This window comes from Ailuropoda melanoleuca, chromosome 16, assembly GCF_002007445.2.
Source record: "Ailuropoda melanoleuca isolate Jingjing chromosome 16, ASM200744v2, whole genome shotgun sequence".
NCBI classification, from domain to species: Eukaryota; Metazoa; Chordata; class Mammalia; order Carnivora; family Ursidae; genus Ailuropoda; species Ailuropoda melanoleuca.
In genome coordinates, this window is record NC_048233.1 from 72719396 (window position 1) to 72740510 (window position 21115).

The 21115-nt window shown below is 43.6% G+C and overlaps 1 protein-coding gene across 3 annotated transcripts in view; it reads left to right on the forward strand.

Annotated features, from left to right (window-relative positions):
• Positions 1 to 21115, forward strand: part of EXT2 (exostosin glycosyltransferase 2) — a 133862-nt gene that overhangs the window by 80446 nt on the left and 32301 nt on the right. For all 3 annotated transcript variants that reach the window (XM_034646239.1, XM_034646238.1, XM_034646237.1), the window contains exons 9-10: positions 7748 to 7937; positions 16981 to 17147. In XM_034646239.1, coding sequence (XP_034502130.1) covers positions 7748 to 7937; positions 16981 to 17147 — 357 coding nt within the window. The remainder of the gene's footprint in view (positions 1 to 7747; positions 7938 to 16980; positions 17148 to 21115) is intronic.

A 21115-nucleotide genomic window follows, 5' to 3' on the forward strand; every position in this document is an offset into this window, starting at 1 on the left:
GAAGGGGATTTCTAGCCTTTGATTTTGTTCATCTTTCATGTGTCCGATTAAGGGGAAGTCAGTGAGATTTAGCCATCAGTGTTATCGTTTTTGTGAACAACCAGGTCTTTTTTGTGAGTGCAGTGAAGTAAAGATATAACGCAGCGAGGAGACTTCAGACTTGTTGCCGAGTCTTTTCTCCCTTGATCTGAGAGCGCCTGCTTAAAGACGGGCGTTAGGGCTCTGTGCTTGGTCTGCCTCTGGTTTCCCGAGGCGGTGCGTGCCCGGTGGAGTGTGTGCTGCCAGTAGTCGGGGCTGTAGAGGCTTAATGGGTAAGGTAATGTGGGCCACATTACTGATTGCCCCTTTCAAATCTCCCAGTAACCATTAACATAAATATCATCTCACCGTTTTGGACAGGGGACACCACCCTTATGCACGTTAGTAATATGATGCTAATGCTTAACCCTTTCCTGGCTTGGTTTGCTTCAGAGGCCCTGCCCCGTGTCCATGGGTAGGGAGTCTGTTTGAACCTGGAGGAGAGACGGAAGGGTTAACTCCTTTTGGTTTTGCCCTTTGACCACTTCAGGATGAGAGGCATGATGAAATACTTTTCAAAATCTTCAGTGGAAACACATCATGCATAATTGGAGCAAAAAAGAATAAATCAAAGCTTTTCCCCCCTTTTAGTCTGGTAATTCATAATTGAAACCACATTGAGGTAGGGGCTGATAACTTCAAAACAAGCAGGAAAACTGCCCTTTCTATCAAGGTAGGAATAGGTAAGGCTCCTCATTACCAGGGGCTCAAAAGCTTCTGTATAACAAGCCTGTCCTCTCCTCCCTTCTTTCTTTGAATTCTCACTTTTCTGCTCAGGCAGATACCTTCAGTTAAATCAAATGTGGGTTCACTCCAGTATGCTTAGTGCTTTTCTTGTCACATGAATTTATACGTGGTGACATTTTAAAAAATCTTTGATATGGTGAGTAATAGGAATTAAATTTTGAACCATCCTTCTTAGAGGTTGATTTCTTCTGTCTGGAATTTGGTTGGTTTAGGTTGAAAGAGCCCTTTAGTTGGTAATGGAATGTGGTTTTCCTCACTCTTGATTTTATAATCTTCGAGTAGTTCCAGCAAGAACATTTCAGGATGCTTAGCAAAGGCCATTTGCTTCCTACCTTCCTCTGCTCTCTATATGGTAGGTAACCTTGGCTAGAATGGTTTTGGTTAGGCTCATATAGGGCTACCATGACCTTTCAACCAAAAAAAAAAAAAAANCCCTTTCAACAAAAAAAAAAAAAAAAAAAAAAGGCAAAATGAGATTGCAAGAAGGGTCCAGACAACTTTCTTTGTGTGAGATTGCCAAAGGCATACCTAGTTTGAGTTTGAATTTTTTTCTTGAAGGGGGAAACCCTTTTGCACTGGAAGTTGACTTTACTCCTAGCCTCCCAGGACCTGCCTTTCAGGCATCCTGAAACCCAAACCCATGACTTCTCTTGCTGCTTAGTCTGCTCACTGCTAGCTCATTCACCAGAGCTTTCCAGAATAAGCAATATGAAAGAACTTTCCCAAAGCTGGTGTTGTACCTGGCAGTTATCATAGCTACTATGGATTACTTTTATGTGATTGCAATTAAACAATCTGGATTTCTTATTGAAGCCTCTATAATGAATATCTGTTGTGGGAGTGAGAAGTGAAGTTTGGGAGGATGGGCGGGGGAGGTGGACAAGGTATTTTGGCCAAATGCCAGTACTCTGTCAGAATAATACACATTTCTCCTCCCATCTTTGAGTAAACAGCTTCACTGGGTAGTTTGAAAATGGTATTGATAGCCAAGTTTCAATTGGTACAGCTGTAATAAGTGGGTTTTGCCTCTTTTCCAGGTCACCAGCGCTGGGTGCCTGGTTTCATGCCCTATCTTGCCACGAAGGAGATCTCATCAGGCAACAGAGTTAATTGCCAGCATTGTTTGCCTTTTCCCTGGCAGAAGTCAGAGTCTTGAGTAAATTATGGAGGTTTAAATTTGCTTGATTTCCTGCAGAAAGTGGGGTCAAGAGGTCCCAGACTGTAGACACTCTCTTTGGTCAGCCAGCAGGGGGTCAGTTCTTAAAGGTATTTCAGAGGTGACTAAATGCTGTTTTTGAAATGTCCTTCTCCACTAAGTTTTTTTCTCTGGGGGTTGGTTTGTTGACCTTACCCCAGTGGAGGGGAGTGTCTGTGTGAAGGCACATACCCCAATTAAAGCTGCCTTTCCCCACGCTGTCACTGTGCTCTGAAGGCAAATGGGATTATGTGCAAGGAGGGAAAAAGCAATTGGCACAGAAGCCTAGTTGCAGATCGGCATTTCCTATTTCTGACCTTTGAAATAGAACATAAACGTGGCCATGTTCACTTACCAGTAAAACAATACGCAGGAAAAGAAAGTTACGAAAGAAATCAACAGAAAGCTGATCACGTGACTTACAAAACCTTCCCTCGTTCAGGGCTCTCCAGGCTGTGGCACTGGCCTGCTTGGCCAGTCCCTTTTATTTCCGCGCTCCCTCCTTTCCCTCCCTGTCTTGTGAGCGTGTCTTAGCAAGACTGCTCACTCAGTTTGCCAGCACCCGCCTGCTTACCCTTGACGACGACACAGCGGTCCCTCCTCATCTCCTCCAGGGGGGTCGAGGCCACTGTGTAGACCCTTCCGTTCCCACAGGACTGGAATGCCTTGTGTTGGTACTGGTTGTTTTACTGAGCTGTCCTCCCCACCGGATGATGAGCACGTTGAGGGGAAGGCCTGTGTTTGTCTTGGCATCTGTAAGACTCTTCCAGGCGAAGAGTATGTGCTCAGGAAATGCTGACTGAGGGAACGAGCACCAGAAATACGATGGGTAGGGACAATTGTTGAATTGCTGATGCTGGTGTTTTGGCAGGCAAGGAGAATATGAATGGGGAGAGCTGGACATTTTTGTGCTTGGTTTAAACTGCAGTTCATGGAGCTCTGTGCTGAGTGCTCATTGCTCATGTGCCGGATCTCATTTTGTCATCATCGCCCTAGGAGACAGGTACCATCATGGTCGCCATTTTACAGATGAGGAAATTCCGCGTCACCACACTAGTACGTGGCAGGGCCTAAATTCAAATTGTCTGTTAAATACCCCCGTCCTGCCCTTCTTCGGAATAGTTGGGACGCTGAGATTCTCAGTAAGTGCTTTAAAATGAATGAACTGGGTTGGAAATTATGTTCAGAACTCGTGATGTCACTTATTTGAGTGTACGTCACCTGTTCACATCCATACATAAGGAGGACAGAAAGAACATGACCTTGGTCATCTGGGTTTAACTTATTCATTTTTAAACAGGTTTTTATTGAGTGGTGCTAGGCACTGGCTAGGTACTAGCTGTTATAACAGTTATAGCTCTTGCTTCCCTGTTGTTTTCAAGATAAAATATAAAGAACAGGAAGGAAAGAAGAAAGTGTGAAAATAAAAACAGTGTATTTGGAAAGGAAGTAGTAGAGAATCCGGATAAACTAGGACCCCAGAGCGTGATAAGGTCACAGTAGAGAGGAAGAAGGATTTCATTTAGACTTGTTGCTGGAAGAGACCTCACGGTTGCCATCCCACTTGTAGGAACCGTGGACAGTCAAGTCCAGAGAAATGATTACTCCCACAAGATCAACCATAGGCCACCATTTGTCGAATGCTTATAGTGCGAGGTACTTTACAGGTATTAACTGTTTGCGTTTATTAATAACCTCTGGGTTGTCAAGAAATAATAATTAAGAAATGTTAATAATTAACATTATTAGAATTATCATTATTATTTCTCATACCTGGGAAAATAGTATTATTATCACAATTATGGAAACTGAGGTGCAAGAGAGGTTAAGTACTTTGCCCGGGTCACACAGCTGGTAAGTGAAATAGCCTGAATTCATCTTAAGGGCACGTGATTCCAAAACTGACCTCAAACGTGCTGACTCACTTTTTGAAGTCATTTGCCTCAACCCCGTCAGCGTATCCTACAGTGAGGCCCCAAGCCCGTGTCTAGTAAGTAGATGTTCCGCTTCTGTGTTAGTCTGCGTTCATCTCAGCACGTGCATTTTATGGGGAAGTGTTGGTAAGATTTCAGTCCTGGTCATGCTCCTTTGCCGGCTCTGCCTCCCCTTTCTGCTGCCTTTTCTGTTTACCCAGTTTTCACGCCCTATCTGGTATGCGAGTGAGTAGTGTGGAAAAATTGAGCACCAGGACAAGTTACTGTCTGCTTCCCACCGGCCCGTTCCTACCTCTCCCCCTCCCCTTCCACAGTCATCCGCTTCCCGAACGGAGCTGGCAAACGGAATGAGAACAGATCGGTCATCTTGCCAGAGACTCTGGTTCCTTCTCCTGGCAGCGCCTTGAAATCAGAGCTGTGATGCCCTTCAGGGGGTGCCTCCGTTGAAATTCCAAGGGATTCGTTTTCTGAAACCAAGCTTCGCATCTCTTGGGGAACTTTCCTCTCCTTTTAATGTCATACAGGCATTCAAGTGTGTTGGCATTCCCCACTTCTCCCAAAGAACAGATCCCATTTTGTTGGAGTTTTAATAGTTTTTCCTCCTGTGTTAGAGGTATATTTACCTTTTTTAATTTATGTGTTTCCTTTGTGTCAGTGTTATATATTCAGTGTGTTTTATTCCACGTACCTTCTGAAATCGTAGTGTTTGGGGCAGGCTGTTGCTTATTGGCCCACATGTGATTATCATACGAAGAGCTTCCAGCGTTTTTGTCTCAGAGAAGAGTTAGAAGTAATCAACTCTGGCGTTCCTTACAGTTCCTGTTTCCAAAGTCTGTAAGATGGTGATGCCTACCTCGGACTCAGAGTAGGAGGGCGTGAGGATGGACCATGGGCCTCCACCATCCAGTGTTCGGAAGCCAGACCTTGAACATCATGACATCATTCACTCTTCCCTGCCTTCCTTTCTTCCTGTCTTTTTTTGACTGGTAAAGCAAATGATTAGGCCTCATTCACTGTTTTTAACCCTCCAGTTTGATCATCTGTAAAACGAGAATAACTGTATCTGGCGTGGGGGTTGTTGTGAAGCTCCGATGAGATATTACACGTACAGCCCGGCGCCTGACAGTCAGTAAGTGCTCAGTAAAGCTTTCACACGCATTACAGTACCTCAGAAACTCTGTTTTTGTGTCTTTTTCATTTAAAATGTTGTTTTTCAAGCATAAGAGAGTACTGTGTTGGGAGGAGTAAATGAGTGGGCTGGGTTGGTGATGGCAGAGAGGCCGTGCACCTTTGGGATTAACTGCCACTTAGTGACTTCGTTTCCATAAAGGTCAGGAAGACATTAAGGAATAAGCTTTGGGGTAGATACTAAAAGGGGTTCCTACCAATGGATGAGATGCTTGGGTACCAGTGCTAAAATCTAGATACGTTCCTGAGACTGCAGCTTAGAATCAAAGCGTGAGGTCATGGAAACAAAGTCAGCCTTTCTTATTGTGTCTCATGGCTGTGAAATCTAATTATGGCCTGTTGTGGACATTTTGGCTTTAATATCCTGATTACATTAGGGCTCCTGGAATCCCATTCAGTCTCTTTGAGTTCCCATCCCATGTGTATCCCATGTGTTTGTGTACATTTCCTGTCCCACACTGTTACATCTGGCAAACAGCTGTTGTCCTCTACACGGTGATGGGTGTCCATCAGTGATAAGGGTGAGGCTGATGGGGGGCCTTGGGAATCCCAGAGGACGGGAGAATAAGCAGCCAGACTAACAGTAGGACATTTCGTGTCCAGCCACTTTCTGGCAGAGATGAAGTTTGGTCCTAAGCTTCTCACGTAATAACATACAAATGTGAAGGTAATTAATGCCACTGAACTGTGCACTTAAAAATGGCTAAAATGCAGGTTTCGTGTTATATGTACCGCAGTTTAAAAGTGTACATAATATACCAAAACCCACTTTCTGCTTTAAATGAGTAGATTGTATATTATATGAACTATATCTCAAAAAAGCTGTCTAAAAATATAAAAATGTTTTAACCATCTTATTACCAGTACAAAAATATTTTTGCTTATATCACTGTGTTGAAATTTACTTAATGTTTTAATGGTAGCAAAGAAGTTGAATTTCCTTCATTACTTTTTAAACCTGATTTTGAGAAAATTTTGAACTTACAGAGAGTCGCAAGAATGTACAGTGAACTCACGCCTAGAACTCATCACCTAGATTTATGCACTTTATATATTCATACTCTTTATTCATAGTGTCAGAAATGATGTGCTTTGATAGGTTTTATTTTGATTTTTGTCTTTTTTTTTCAGATTCAATGTGCTAATTACTTATTGGGCCCTTTCAATCTGAAAATTCATGTCTCTTCTATCTTCTGTCCCAAGAATTTATTTAATTTCTTTGATCGTCTTGTTTCTTCTATATTCTGTGTTCTTTATCAGGAGCCTCCTATTAGGTGGATGTTGGACCTCCTGGATTTTCTTATCTTTTCCAAGCTGTTTTTCATCTTTGCCTTTTTGTTCACTAGACTGGAATATGTTACCTTTTTCTTTTAATCCTGCTTTTTTTTAAAAAAAAATTAAGCTATCCTATTTTTAATGTCCAAGAATTCTTTCCTGTTCTTTGATAGATCTTTTTAAATAAAAATAGCAGTTTATTCTTATTTCATGGATGAAAAATTCTCTTCCAGAGGATATAGTTGGTTGTTGATGTTGTTTTAATTTCCTTCTTCTTCTGTTGTCTCTGTTTCCTCTGAGTTCCTGTTTTGCTGTTTGTTCATTTGGTTCTGTTATTATGCTGAAGACGTTCCTGAAATGACTGTGATTCTAGGATCTGTTCATGATTACCAGGGAAGCACTGAAAACCTGACTGGAAAGCAGCTCTGGGTGTGAGGGCAAGCCTCCTGCCTGGGGGGTGTCACTGTCAGATGGCAGAGGTGCAAGCGAGCCACGTGGCTGCCAGTGTTTGGGGACTTGGAGGGGAAGGCGGCTGGGCAGCTCATCATTCCGAATATAGGCTTTCACCTGCATTTTCCTATCCGCTGTGGCCATGTTTCCATGCCCAGAGCTTCAGTTTCCCAGAGAACAGACCTCCCTCCTCCTGCAGGGGTGGTCAGCAAGAGGAGGTTTCTGGCTGAGTGGCTGGGTGAAGGGGAGGTTTGTGGATCCTGGGTCTCTTTTGCTCCATATACATATTTTTAACCAGCTTTCCTGTTTTCAACCCTGCCCCTCCTCTTACTCCACAAGGTTCCCACTGAGCTTATTTCTGAGCCTTTTTGGGGTTCAACAGTTTGGACTTGTTTCCTTTGTTGGCCCCTCTGTGTGGTTACTTAGCTTTCGCCTTCCTTCTCCTGATGTGCTACCATTTCTCTTCCCACCCCCCCAAGTCTTCTGAAGCCCGTCGATACTGCTCATCTGCTGTTGTGTCCTCTCTCGTTTCACTGTCATTGTCCATTTGTATTTTGTATCTACTGTCGCTTGAGTGGGCTTGAGGAGAGAATGGAGATTAATGTACGTGTTTAATCTGCTGTGTTTAATTAGAAATCTTTTCTCTGCTACAAAAATTCTCTGCTTCTGTTTCAGTGGCCTCAGAACTCAAGTTAATTAAAGAGAGTCAATACAAATTTGGGGGAAGGGAAGACTTTGAATAGCTGATTTAGCTCTTGGCTTGGTCATGGTTAAAGGCACCAAATCTCCCATGTTTTAGTTTACTGACAATGGTGGAAAAGAGATCAGCCCCATTGTTACTAGATCCTTCGCTGACCCGCATGAATCTGTCGTCTTGCAGAAGTGGAGCAGTGTGAGCAACCCACTCTTCCTCCCGCTGATCCCACCACAGTCACAAGGGTTCACCGCCATCGTCCTTACCTATGACCGAGTGGAGAGCCTCTTCCGGGTCATCACTGAGGTGTCCAAGGTGCCCAGTCTATCCAAGCTGCTAGTCGTCTGGAATAACCAGAATAAAAATCCTCCAGAAGGTAAGAAGAGTGGGAAAATGGTATGGTCTGGAAAGGCCTGGTTTGGGTGTTAGCGCAACTCTCGGCCGGATCAGTTTTGGATGGCCAAATTATTTGCATCCTTATATTTAAATGAGTTGTCTTGCTTTGTCAACAACAGTGCCATTTCTGAGGCAGTGTGACCCCAATTTTCTCAGTCGTCTCATTCTTGTTCTGGGGTGGCCCATTTAACTCCAGGCCCATGGCATGCAGTCTAGCCACAAGTGTTTGAGAGCTTAGGAGTCAGAGGGATCAAAGGCCAGCAGCCTTGGGAAAACAGAGCTCAGCTTCCCTCAGCCATCTCAGCTGATTTGTTTACATGAAAACTCAGTTTAAAAGGCATTAGTTTTCTCCTTCCTTATCTGGTCTCTGATACTGCACTTTTCTTCAAAAAAAAAAAAAGGATGGATCACTTTTCAGTTGGGAAAGTCAGCAGAGCATGCTCTCTTCAGGCTTCGAATCAGTTCCTTAAAGTGAGCACTCATCAAGTTCCCATTGGTTCATCCTTAATCGCTTTGTCCCTTTGCCTTGGCCACCCCGGTAAGCTGCTGGCCGGCGCTGGCAGCCTGGGTTGCGGACTGTTTGATTAATTGGATTTGTTTTTCATTCAGGACGCATAGAGTATGTTCCACCTGCATTTCGTTTCTCATTCAGGCTGTCTATTACTGATCCTAATCCCAGGCACTTCAAAGCTCCTGCCCTTTATAGCCTATTAAAGCCAGGAAGTTTCTGATGGATTAGAGCAAGGAATGAGTTTGAAGTTTGTAATGTGCACCACTATCACCGATAAGGTCTAGTTTATTGCCTGACAGTAGTATCTGCTCTTTTTATGGCTATTCCCTTTTAATTGGTAATACTGAAGTCAGGATAGTCAACCTTGGAAACTACCAATAGTAGATCTCTAGTTTAGACTGGAAGAAGAACATTTTCTGTCTGTTAGGCAAATCAGAATCTGCCCCAAGAAAATTCTTTAGTTGCTCCTGAGACATTTAAGAAATCTTCCTTAGTGGGATTTTTGTTCTCTGCTAGAATATATGCATTCTGTCTATTTAGGGAGCCCTAGTTTAACTAAACAAAATGGCTACTTTATTTTTAAAAAATTATTTATTTATTTATTTATTTATTTATTTATTTATTTATATTATTATGTCATGTTAGTCACCAAAATGGTTACTTTAAATGAAGGTCCTGTTTTACTGTCCAGAGAGAAGTGCTTTTTCTTATTAACTATCTTTTTATGCCAAGTTTGTTTTCCTCCCAACATCTAGTTTTCTGGATTTTTGTTCATTTGTTTCATTTATTCGACTCTCAAAAAAGGAGAAGGAAAGGGGTAGGAGGAAAACAAGGAACAGAGGAGAAGGCAGAACTGGACAGGAAGGAAGGGAAAGGCAGAGATAAACAGGAGCTGTGCGGGCAGGGCCACGGAAAGGGCCGCGGTCGGTGTCTTGCCCACAGGCAAGTGGATTGGACTGCTCGGTGCTGCTTGTTAGTGTCTCACTTAAAAAGGATGAATCACGTTTTGAGAAGGAACGCTGTGTATCCCTCCTGGGCTCTGGATTAGCCCACCGTGGTGTGCTGCATTCACACTCACACGTTTATTCTCGTGCACAGAGGGAGCCCGTCAGCACCCTACCTGCCCAGATAGGCACAGCTAAATGCAAAAGAGGCCTCTCCTTCCTTCGGAACCCTGGCTCACCACTTTGGGCTTCAGGGGAATGATTTATTGTGAATTCGAGTCACTCCTTTTGGGCAGGTCTCCTCGCAGACGGTGAGAAGGGAGGAATCGATTTCTGCCATCTTGGCCAAAGTGCGGACACTGGGGTGACAGGAAGCACGGGCAGGAACCTGGGTTTTGGAGCTGGGTGTTCAGTTTTAATTTTTGGTAGACCCTGGTAAAATGTAGCGGTTGATTTTATTACCAGGAGCTTAGTTTATTTTTGAACTATTTTGGCTCTGGGGAGGAAAGCGAGCCCTCAACTGATGAGGGCCCGGTTTTGACACGTTTAGAGACTGAAGCAGCTTTTTTTTCTAGCAGTGGGTTTTAGGTCTCTGCTCATTGTGGTTGTTTGGGCAGAGCATGAACCATGTTTAAACTTCTGTGGGGTGTTTGTTCAGTTGGTAAATGGGGCTGTCAGCTCTGGCCCTCATGCCAGCTAAGCCATCTGAATCTGTATGTATGGCATTAGTAGCATATATATTTTTTAAAAAGTAAGTCCAAGGCTTTGAAATATTAGAGGTAAAAGTGATGTTTTTCACTTTCTCTACATTTACTAAAATAAATATTGTGGTGAACATGTCTGCTGCTGGGAGGGTTAATGCAGGCAGAAATTCCCCCTCCCCCCCCCGCCTTTTTTTTCACTCTCCAACCAAATACTTTTTTCTTTTTGGTTACATTTAAGTCTAAATTGCTGGGTTTGAAGTTTAAGTAAATACTTAAGACTAAGCAATAGAAATTTCCAGTGAGCTTTCGTCACATCGGTTTTGAGCCCTGTCAGAAAAAAAAAGGCAAGCCACTGCCTTCCTCCTCCCCAGCTCTTCAATTTCCAAACTTGATGGATATAGAGGTTGTTTTGCTTGGCCCCCGGCCTCCCTGTGAAGGAAGCTATTACATTGTACATTTCAGATAGGTTTAGCTCAGCCTTCTGTTTTAGCTGATTTCAGTGTGAAATTTGAATTGACCTCAGGAGCTCTCTAGCTTCCGATTGTGACTTTGATAGCTGCTAGCAGGCAGGATGGGATGGGCCAAGTATGTCACGATGGTCACCCCAGAGGAGGCAACAGAGAAGTAGAAGCCACAGCCACCTCGATTGTGAGCCAAAGTCAGGGGCTGTGCGGGGTGAAGGTCACGTGGACCCTCTGTACACCAAGCAGCCTGAGCGTTCCTGAAATGAGCTCAAGGTTTGTGTGGAGATAATGTGACCATTTATTTTACTGCTCTGTGGTCGTGTTTGTGACAGTGATTGCCGGGTGGGCTTGGGGTCATCCTCAGTCAACCTGATCATTTTATAGTACCTTTGCCAAGTTGGAGGGAAAATTCTCTTTGCTCACATCTTTCTTGGCATCCAGCATGGAGAAAACTGTTAATCAAGACACATTTTTAAAAAATCCTTAACACAAGGAGCTCTTTTTCTCCTTCAAGCTAGACTAAAGTTCCTGACTGTGAAGTTATCAGGTCACCTGGCTCAGCTGTTTGTTTTTCATAAATTCAGCAATGTGTTTAAAAAACCCGTTTTTCAGACTACTTTGTATGAATGGAAGGTGACATTTTTATTTTGCCAGCCACAGATTCACAGGATGAGACATAAGGTACAAGGCCATGCTGTGTTACTTTGAATTCGTTTAGAATTTAGAGTTTCACTTAGAATTTAGAAGGAAAAGGAAAAAAGAGATCCCATTTGGCCTCAGCAATGGAATTAGAGCCTGACGGTCTCTAGCTATGAACTGTGTCCTTCTGCAGCCTAAGGGGCCACCTCACAGTGTTCTGTCTACACCTCTTCAGGCTGTCAGGAGAGAAGTGAGGTCCGTGAGACTTTATGAGAACCCATTTATGAAGATGAAAATGGTATGATGTTTTTATAGCCATGTATTATATACCTTTTAAATCCCAGGAATAGGAACTGTGCTAAATGCTTTAAATGTATTATCTCATCCTTCTGATAAACCTGCAAGGAAGCTGTTCTTATTCCCATTTTACACAAATGAAACTCAGCTTAGTTGTGTAATTTGCCCGTATCAGAAAACTGCAAGTGGCAGAGCCGGAAATGCACACGGGCCTCTCTGGATCCAGAGCTCATGCCCCTTGCACTCAGGCTGTATCCACTCAGGTTACTGTTTAGTGGAGGAAAAGCATCGTGCTTTGTCTCTTCTCTGATTCAGGATAGTATAGAAGAACTAGGTCCTTGTCAGGGACTCAAAGAGAGACAGAAAGATAAATCTGTTCTTTTGAAAATACTAACGAAAAGGGGGAAAAAAGTTCTTTTTTTCTCACCTATATTTTTCTTTCCCACATCATGCTTCTGTCCTAATTTTTTAAACATTCAATGTCCCATATCAGAATTACCTGCTTTGGGGCAGGGAGTAATTATAATGCTTATTTTTTATTTCTGCCCCCCACAGAAGGAATGCTGAAGCCTGAGAGAAAGGCAGTTCCCTTTCTTGGAGGCCTATTTTATTTGAAAATGTGAAAACAAAAAACTGGGAATTCTCTTTAGAGGCCTGTCTTGTGGTGACGATGGTGCAGAGACAGCTGACCGTTGAGGTGGAGGCTGCTTTGGCCCTGACTGACTTTGGCTACCCAGGCCTAACTCAGAACAGGGAAGGGTAATCCCATGTCCCTCTTCACCCCAAGTCATCCTCCTTGGCCTTCATCATTCCCTAAAACTTCTCCATCAAAGACTTTACAGGGCAAGGGCAAGTTAGTTCTCTGTGGGTATTGATTCTCTCAAGTAATTCTTTGGATATATAGGTGACGAATGTGGAAAGCCGTCTGTGCATGGAACATGCTGTACCCACTTGCCAAGTGAGAGTGCAGATCCCCTCCAGGGTAGAGTGATGTCCATACTTAACTGAAGCGGCTAGCCTGTTTTCTGTACGTATTGCAAAAAGAGGATCCGTTTATTACTCTGTGAGATTAACATGGAAAAGGTTCCATGTTCTTTTGTTTCATTTGTGTGTTCCATTGTCTCCGTTCTGGAGGGTTATTGGTAGGGATCCTGTTGATCGTAAAGTGGATATGGAAGGTACAAGCTGGGGGCACGCCCCTGGATCATCAGAATAATGTGCCAGATTGTCTAACATGTCCCACTTTGCCACCCTTACACCTAAGGTTCGGAGGAAGTCCTTTGATTCTGTAAATAGACACAAACGTTCAAAGGAAGGCCCTGCTAACATTTAGTGGATGTCTCCCATGTGCCAGGTGCTGTGCTGAGTGCATTCATGTTCCTCCTCAGTCAGCCATGGAAAGATGGTGTTATTATTCTGTCTTCAGAGTTGAAGAAACAGGTTGAAAGTGATTGACTTGTTCAAGATCCCATGGCTAGACTATGGACTCGGGGAAACAAACTGAGGGTTTTAGAAGGGAGGGGGGTGGGGGAATGGGCTAGCCCAGTGATGGGTATTAAGGAGGGCACGTATTACATGGAGCACTGGGTGTTATATGCAAACAATGAAACATGGAACACAACATCAAAAACTAATGATGTACTGTATGGTAACTAACATATCAAAATAAAAAAAATAAATTAAAAAAAGATCCCATGGCTTGTAAGGAGTACACCTGGGATTCAAGGCTCTTCCCAAAGACTGTTCTTTCTGTGATATATGATGGCCTCATGAAAGCCCGGACCTCAGAGGCATCTGAGGTCTCTCATATGATGTCAAGTGGAAATCTGACCTAAGTTAGTACATTTTAGGTAAAAGCACACATTGTATTGCTAAAGGCATTTTATCATTTCGTTTTGTATCAGTTTTTCCATCAGAGGGTTCTTTTTAAAATTTTATTTATTTATTTTTAAAGATTTATTTGTGAGAGAGAGAGAGAGCGTGTGCGCATGAGCAGGGATGAGGGGCAGAAGGAGAGGGAGAGAGAGAATCCTCAAGAAGATTCCCCATTGAGCACGGAGCAAAAGGTGGGGCTTGATCCCATGACCCTGAGATATGACCTGAGCCAAAATCAAGAGTCGGACACTCAACAGACTGAGCCACTCAGGCGCCCCACTTTATTTATTTTAACTTATCTCTATACCCAAGGTGGGGCTCAAACTCATGACCCTGAGGTCAAGAGTCGCATGCTCCTCTGACTGAGCCAGCCAGGCACCCCTCCCTCAGAAGATTCTTACCTATTTTGAGTCTAAATTAGTTGCCCTGTCACTTTCACCCAGCCATTGGTCATGGTTCTAACTTCAGAGGTCATAGAGAATAATTTCCCTTTCATCTGATAGCCCTCCTGGTAACCTGTATATTAGTCAAGGCCTCGGTAGGAGACAGAAACCATACAGTAACTTGAACAGGAGAAGTTTAATATAAAGAATGATTAACTAGTAACAGGTGATTGGTGACTAAGGGGTAAAAACTGTAAAGATAGCAGGAAGTAAATTTGGGAGAGTCCCTTCCCCAGCTAGCTCTGAGATTCAGACCTTGTTGGACAGCATGCAACTGTAGCCCACTGCACGGTGAGGTTCGCTGAGGGGCCACAGGCCAAGTCTGGCAAACAAGACACCCCCTTCCCCTTCAGTACTCGCGGAATTCAACAGGAAGTGACCCGGGGTGTGTTCTTGAACTTGCTGGGAAGCTGAGGGCTTCGATGGAGCTCCCTGGGAACCCCCCATGGGGAGGACCTCAACTGAGTTGCTCTTGGCGGTATCTGCAGAACCTGTCACAAAGCTCCCCCCGGGGGTGCCACTTAAAAACTTGCTGGACAGAAGTGCCCCTGCCTGCCCATCAAGTACTGAGGAAGCAACAAGTTAAAAAGGCACGCCCCAGGAAGAAAAGCCCCTTCCTTCCAAAGCATCCCTCCAGCACCCTCTACTGACGAAACCCAACATCAAGCTGGTTGGCAGAGGGCAGATGTTTACAGGATCTAGTTCCAGTGTGAGAAACAGGACAGTGAAGGGTGAGATTGAAGCTGAGAGGCAGTACACAGACAACTGGCACCGTTAGTCTCTGTAAACATTCTGTAGAAATCCTGGATTCAAGTGCCTGTACTGTCCTTGTACCTCTTCCCAAACTCTTTTCCAGCTTATTGGAACTTTCGCCATCTTATGATACCCAAATCTGAACACAAAGCCTTTCCTGGACATCCGTGAGAACCTTCCAGGGGGTCTGTGAGGTTGACATTATTTTCATAGTAATACCAAGTCACCTCCATTCACCACTCTTTATTCTTTCACAAGCGGACAGCTTTCCAGAGGCTACACAACATGGGATGACATCACTCTAATGGCTAGTGGGATGTGCTCTTGTGTATTCTTGTGTTTTAAAATTTCCTCAGTTTTAATTTCTCATACGAATTGTGTGTGTGTGTGTCCCACAGAAAGCTTCTTTGGGGTTCTCAACAATTTTTAAGAGCATATAGGAATCCTGACACCAAAAAGTTTGAGAACCGGTGGTCTAGTGGGTGGAGCTGTAACCTCTTGCAGTTTAGATATTACGGTTCATGTTTCATAAGGATCTGGACAGTAGATTTATGCCAAGGGCTTTATTTATCTGGAAGAGGGAATGGGAAGCCAACAAGCATAAGGATGACGTTGGAGAACTGTTGAGCTCATCGTTTTGTCCCAGATCTAGAGAAGCATGAGGTTTTCATACTGCGGTAGATGGTACATGTTCCGTTTGGCCTTTGATGCTAAACCGACTTAGATTCAATCACTTGCCTTATCATTTAGTAGCTCTGTACGCCCCGCCAAATTACGTGATCTCTCTGAGCCTCATAACGACTGCTTTGTAAAGAATTTCTGCCGCGGGGTTGTCAGGAGGATTGGATAACCCTGCATCTGCGAAGTGTGTGGCATATGATAGTTGCTTAGTAAAGGTGTCCCCCCGCTCCCCTGCTTATTCTTAGATGACAGTGAGAGGGACGTGCTGACACCCCATAGATAACGTGGGACACAGGTCTTCACTCTGTCAAGTCCTGTGCCCATCCATTTATTCCAAAGCTGTTTATTGATTCTGTGCTTCTGAGCCAGGAATGAAACTATAATAACTACTGTTACTGATTTAAAGGCAGAAGCCCCTAGGATCATTTCTTTGGTGTTCAGTTCAGTCCTTTTTCCCAAATATGCTTCTGTTGAAGCTGACTGCTCTTTTAGGCTCTGTGCTTATTTAAGACTGAATGTCTTCCTTAATTACAGGGCCTCTACTTAGGCAGGCTCCTTCCAGGACCCTGCTAGCGTCCCAACAGTGTGTCCCATGGATACGCCGTACAATATACAGAAGGAAGATATTTCATCTGCGGGCAATGCAGACAGCCTTTTCCCTTCTGACTCTCCCTTGCCACACTTCTCTTCAGTACGGTGACTTTGGAGCGGCCACAGGCATTTGGGGCTTCAGGACTCACGCAAACTAGATCTTTCCACAATTACACAATGGGCTTTTTGGAAGCAGTCTGATATCTAGCTTTCCTTTTGTCATTTGACGAATGTTGTGTGAAGAACAAAGTACCCTCTGTAAGAACCCTGAGGTCTATGGACAAGGGTACTGTACCAAAGAGGTACTAATTTCATGCTGTGCTAAATGCAACATTTTAAAATAAGGAACCTGCGGTTGAATTGCTTCAATCATTTCAAAGTAGAATGGGGAAAAATGTAAGGCGAGTCATGGGTTGGTGTTTCTTCAGTATACTAGAAAATCCCACATAATTGGACCTAGAAACTTGATATTTACTCTGTAAATTGTTCATGATGAGAAACCAAACCCAGTGAATCAGGGAAGGGGCTGTCGAGGGGATAACGTGCTAAGTTAAGAAACCTACGTCGTTCAGGGAAACCGTGTTTGTGGGTGGATTTGAGCAGCATTGGTATCTGCTTGCGATTGCGTGGTGGAGGTCGGCACACTGGGCTGGGCATCTAGAACACGTGCTTTGTATTGGCCAGCAGAGCGGAGACGTGTCTTGAGCTGGGGTGTACCTCACTGAAGGTAGTTTGGGGAGGTGGCAGAGTTCTGGTATTAAACCGTGGGCCTGAGAATGAGACCGTGAGAACTCCATCCGTCCTGTTGCTGTGATCCTGGGCAAGTCCTTTTGGCTTCTCTGTCTCCCTCAGTTGCAAGTTGAAGCCATTTGTGCATTCTGGTTAAGGCAGCATTGAGAATTAGAAGTGTTGCAAGGACTTGGAGAGGATAGAAATACTTAAAATTTTTGTAACCATGCATTTGTAAGAACTCCCCCTTCAACAGTTGTACGTATACATTTAAAGAGAACAACGGAAGTAAGTTCCATCTCATTTGTGATGTGGTGCTTTTACCGCGTTATCTCCTCACAGAAGTTAGAAGAGTAATACATGCCTGTTCTCCTGCCCACCCCCACCCCCAGATTCTCTCTGGCCCAAAATCCGGGTTCCACTAAAAGTTGTGAGGACTGCTGAAAACAAGCTAAGTAACCGCTTCTTCCCATACGACGAAATCGAGACGGAGGCCGTCCTGGCCATCGACGACGATATCATCATGCTGACCTCCGACGAGCTGCAGTTTGGTTATGAGGTACAGAGGTTTCGAACGGTCTGTTTACGCGTTTGATATTTCTCGCCTAGTGTTGCTTGTCTTTCCTGATCAAGAGTTGTCTATTTCATTCTCTAAAGTCATAATTTCTAAATCCCAGTGGAGTCTAAAAGCGACGCATAGGAGGGTAGGTTATGAAGCTGTTCTTTGAAACTTTGGGGAAACCCTATTCCGGAGTGACAGCTGTGTCCTCCACTAGTTTTGGGAACGCCCAAGGGGAGTCCCAGGGGTATTTTCAGAAGAGTATCTACAGCATGTAACGAGCACTTAATTGATGTCTCCTTGAAGAGCGCGTCCTGACTCACGCAGCTGGGCACAGCAACAATAAAAACGTCAGTAAGCGAAGAAGCTGGCGACACTGACAAACAGAAAGCAGACCCTGTTGATGGCTTTCTTTCTGAGGTTTAAGTGGGGAGGTTGGCTGCCTGTCTTTAGGGAGAAACATTCTCTATCACCGTTCGTTCAGAGCAGCTGATGGATTAGGCTGGGTTCAAGGGTTAAGTATGGAGACCAGTAAAGGTCTCCCCAGGGGAAAGTGCCAGAGCCGCGGCCTGGTGAAAAGCAATAGGAATTGATGAGCTCTGTCAGGGAGGATGTGCGGGAGATGCATGACGGCGGCAGGCAGAGGCCTGCGGCTGCGGGGGCGTGCCCGTGGCCCGGACCGCGAGCGAAACAGGGTATGCAGCAGTTAGCCACAGCTGGTGCAGGGAAAGTGGTGAAATCCGTCCCTGACACTCGTCCTGCCTGTGAGAGAGAGGCAGCCATCTTCTCTAGTTGACTCAGTTTGCTGAATTTGAGGCTTTAAGAAATCATGAAATTGTATTATATGAAGCCATTTGATACTCAGATTTTACTAAATGAGTACGTATTGTGTATTCTATATTTATTATAGAAATTTATTTTCTGGGGCGCCTCGGTGTTGCGGTGGGTTGAGTGTCCAACTCTTGGTTTTGGCTCAGGTCATGATCTCAGGGTCGTGGGATTGAGCCCTGCATTGGGCTCCGTGCTCAGCAGGGAGTCTGCTAGAGATTCTTCCTGCTCCCTTTGCCCCTCCCCCGGCTCTCTCTCTCTCTCTCTCTCTCTCTCTCTCAAATAAATGAATAAATCTTAGGAAAAAAAAAAGAGAGAGAGAAATTTATTTTCTAACCCTTAAACTAAAAGTGGATTTTAAGGGGAAAAAATAGGAATCCCCCTAACCGTCACCACCAGCAAAAATTAAAAGCTCAAGTTCTCCTGTTTTGTTTTGTTTTGTTTGCTTTCTTATGTAGCTCCCTTTGAGTGTAAAAGAAATTGTTGTGAGCTAGGCTGATGTGCGACACACTTGGTCAGTGTAGTTACTGGCCAGCGAAAGGCGTGAGAGTGGCTGATAAAGTATATATCATCTTTTGGAGCTCATTCTCATTCACAGAGATGTCTTTTACATGATCACATCTAGGGTATTGAATGATGGTTAGCGCAGTATCATTCCCATTTTTTAAAAAAGCAGATTACCTACTTGTTTCTCTAGCCAACTCATGGCAAAAAGACCAGTTTTTTCTGCCAGTGTTTTCTCTCTTTGTTGCATATAGTGGCTTCAGACTATACTTATGTGTTTATTTTTGTGGTAAAAGGGAAGTGGAAAAAGAGAACATTCGGAACAATATAGCCAAGGTGGACAGAGTGCTCCCTCTTCAGTGTTTTCAGTTGGGCTAAATGAAGTCTAGAAAAGAAGGGTAGACTAATGAATGTATTCCTTTCGACCTTGAGTTGAAATCTTGAGATCTCACGTATATTGAAACCTGGGATTTCTTTCAATCTTGAGTTTGTTGCAAGCCTCTTCCCCTCTTTCCCCTGATGCCCTGTGTTTGATTCCACATCACCTTAAAGGAAGTAACTGCATATCGAAGGAGTGGCGGGCAGGAAAAGGCCTCATCTCCATTAATCGGAATCTTCTCAAGATGCCGTAGAGGGAAAACTTTCATAACTACCCTCCATATTCCAGTGAATGTTCTGGGTATTTACAGACATTACTTATGATCTTTTCCCAAACCTGCAAGATGGTTATTGTTTTTTCGTTCTCTACTAAGAGGAAGCAAGGCTAGATAACTTGCCTACAGTCACACAGCTAATGAGTGGAAGAGTTGGCATGTAGGTCCCAGTGTGTCTACACCATACTGTCTGCCCAGAGGGTTTTACCCTTTCAGAGACCACAGGTTCATAAACCTCGCACTAAGAGCCATGAGCATATCCATTGTCTCTCATGGAATTATCTTCATGTCAAAGATAACAAACAGGTTTCTCAGGCATCCCTACTGTTGGTGCTTTTGGGTAATTTTGTAAAAGTTATTTCTTGCATGGTAAATAATATAATGGAGAAAGTTAGGAAAGCCCTGGGCCCAAATTTCTGCTCTTTCACTGACCAGTTAATGACCAAGGACAAGTTATTTAATCTTTCTCGGTGTTAGTTTATATGAAATGGCAGTAATGATACTGACTTCATTAGGTTACCATATACATTGGGAAGTTACCCAGTGCCTCCCACATGGCAAGAAAGCACTCCGGAGCTGCACTTCCTGTGTGGTGGGCAGTGTGCGCTGCGCTTCGCTAGACACCCAGGCAGCTGCTGCTGCAGTGGCAGCTACCGCGACCAGTCTCATGATTCCCCTCGTGATTCTGCCTGGTTCATGAGAAAGGTGGTTTGTTGTTTCCATTCTTCACAGGGGACGTTTCTGTTCTAGAGAGGATGCCCACTTTTGTGTTGAGTCAGAAGACAGAAGAAAGCCTGGGATTATTTCATGTGGGAATTGGGAGCAGGCTTGACTGATTAAGTGAATAAATAAATCTGTTAACAAAACTTAATGTCCTAGGGAAGTTATGTTGGAATGTAGAGCTACTTCGTTGTGTTTAGCACAGTGTGTTAGAATTCTGTCTGTCTTGTTAACTGCCATTCATCCGTCAGCATCCTACCCAAATGTTGCTATCTCAAAGAAGCTTTCAGAGAGTCCCCAGACTAGGTTAGGTTCAGAGCACTCTGTTCCTCTTTGTAAGCACATAATTAATTGTGAAGTGTATTGTTTAGTGTCTGCTTTTCTTCTAGACTGTAAGCCTACAAGGGCAGGAACCATGGCTGTGTTGTTCATTGCTATATCCTCTATGCCTAACCCCGTTCATTCCTTTCAATGATTACTCAGTAATAGTTGATGAATAAACAATCTTTGTTACCAGCATGCATGTGAAAGATGGGAAACAAGTTTTTCTGGCCTGCCTGCCTGCCTGTTTTCCCATAATCTATAATCTGGATCTAGCCATTTTAGAACAGTTTGGAGTTTAAAATGTTAAGCATACATTTACCATGTGACCCCACCATTCTTTTCATAGAGATTTACCCTAGAGAAATAAGAGCATATGTATAATTCTTGTACACCAATATTCATAGCAATTTTTTATTTATAGTAGCTAGAAGCTGGAGGAAAAACACCCAATGTCTATCAGATTTGAATGAATAATCCTGGTGTATCTGTACAATAGAATACTACTCGGTAATAAATTTGAATGAGCTATGGAGACATACAGCAACATTGATGTATTTAAAAATAATTATACTGAGTGAATGAAGCAAGATGAAAACATATTTTATGATTCCATTTACCTAAAATTCTAGAAAATGCAAACTAATGTTTAGTGATTGAACGATCAGTGGTTGCCTGACATAAGAGTGGGAGGGTCAAGCTGTGAAGGGCAAGAGGGAAGAAAAAAGGAACAAAAAAACTTCAAGGGGAAATGGATATGTTCTTTTTCTTAACTGGGATGATGATTTTACTGGTGTATACAGACGTCAAAATATATAAAAGTATGCATTCTAAATAGATTCAGTTTATTGTATGTCAACTATATTTCCAAAAAGCTATAAAGAATTATCTTCACACAAAAGCATAAAAAATGAAATGCTTGAAAAATGGAATGAAATGTGT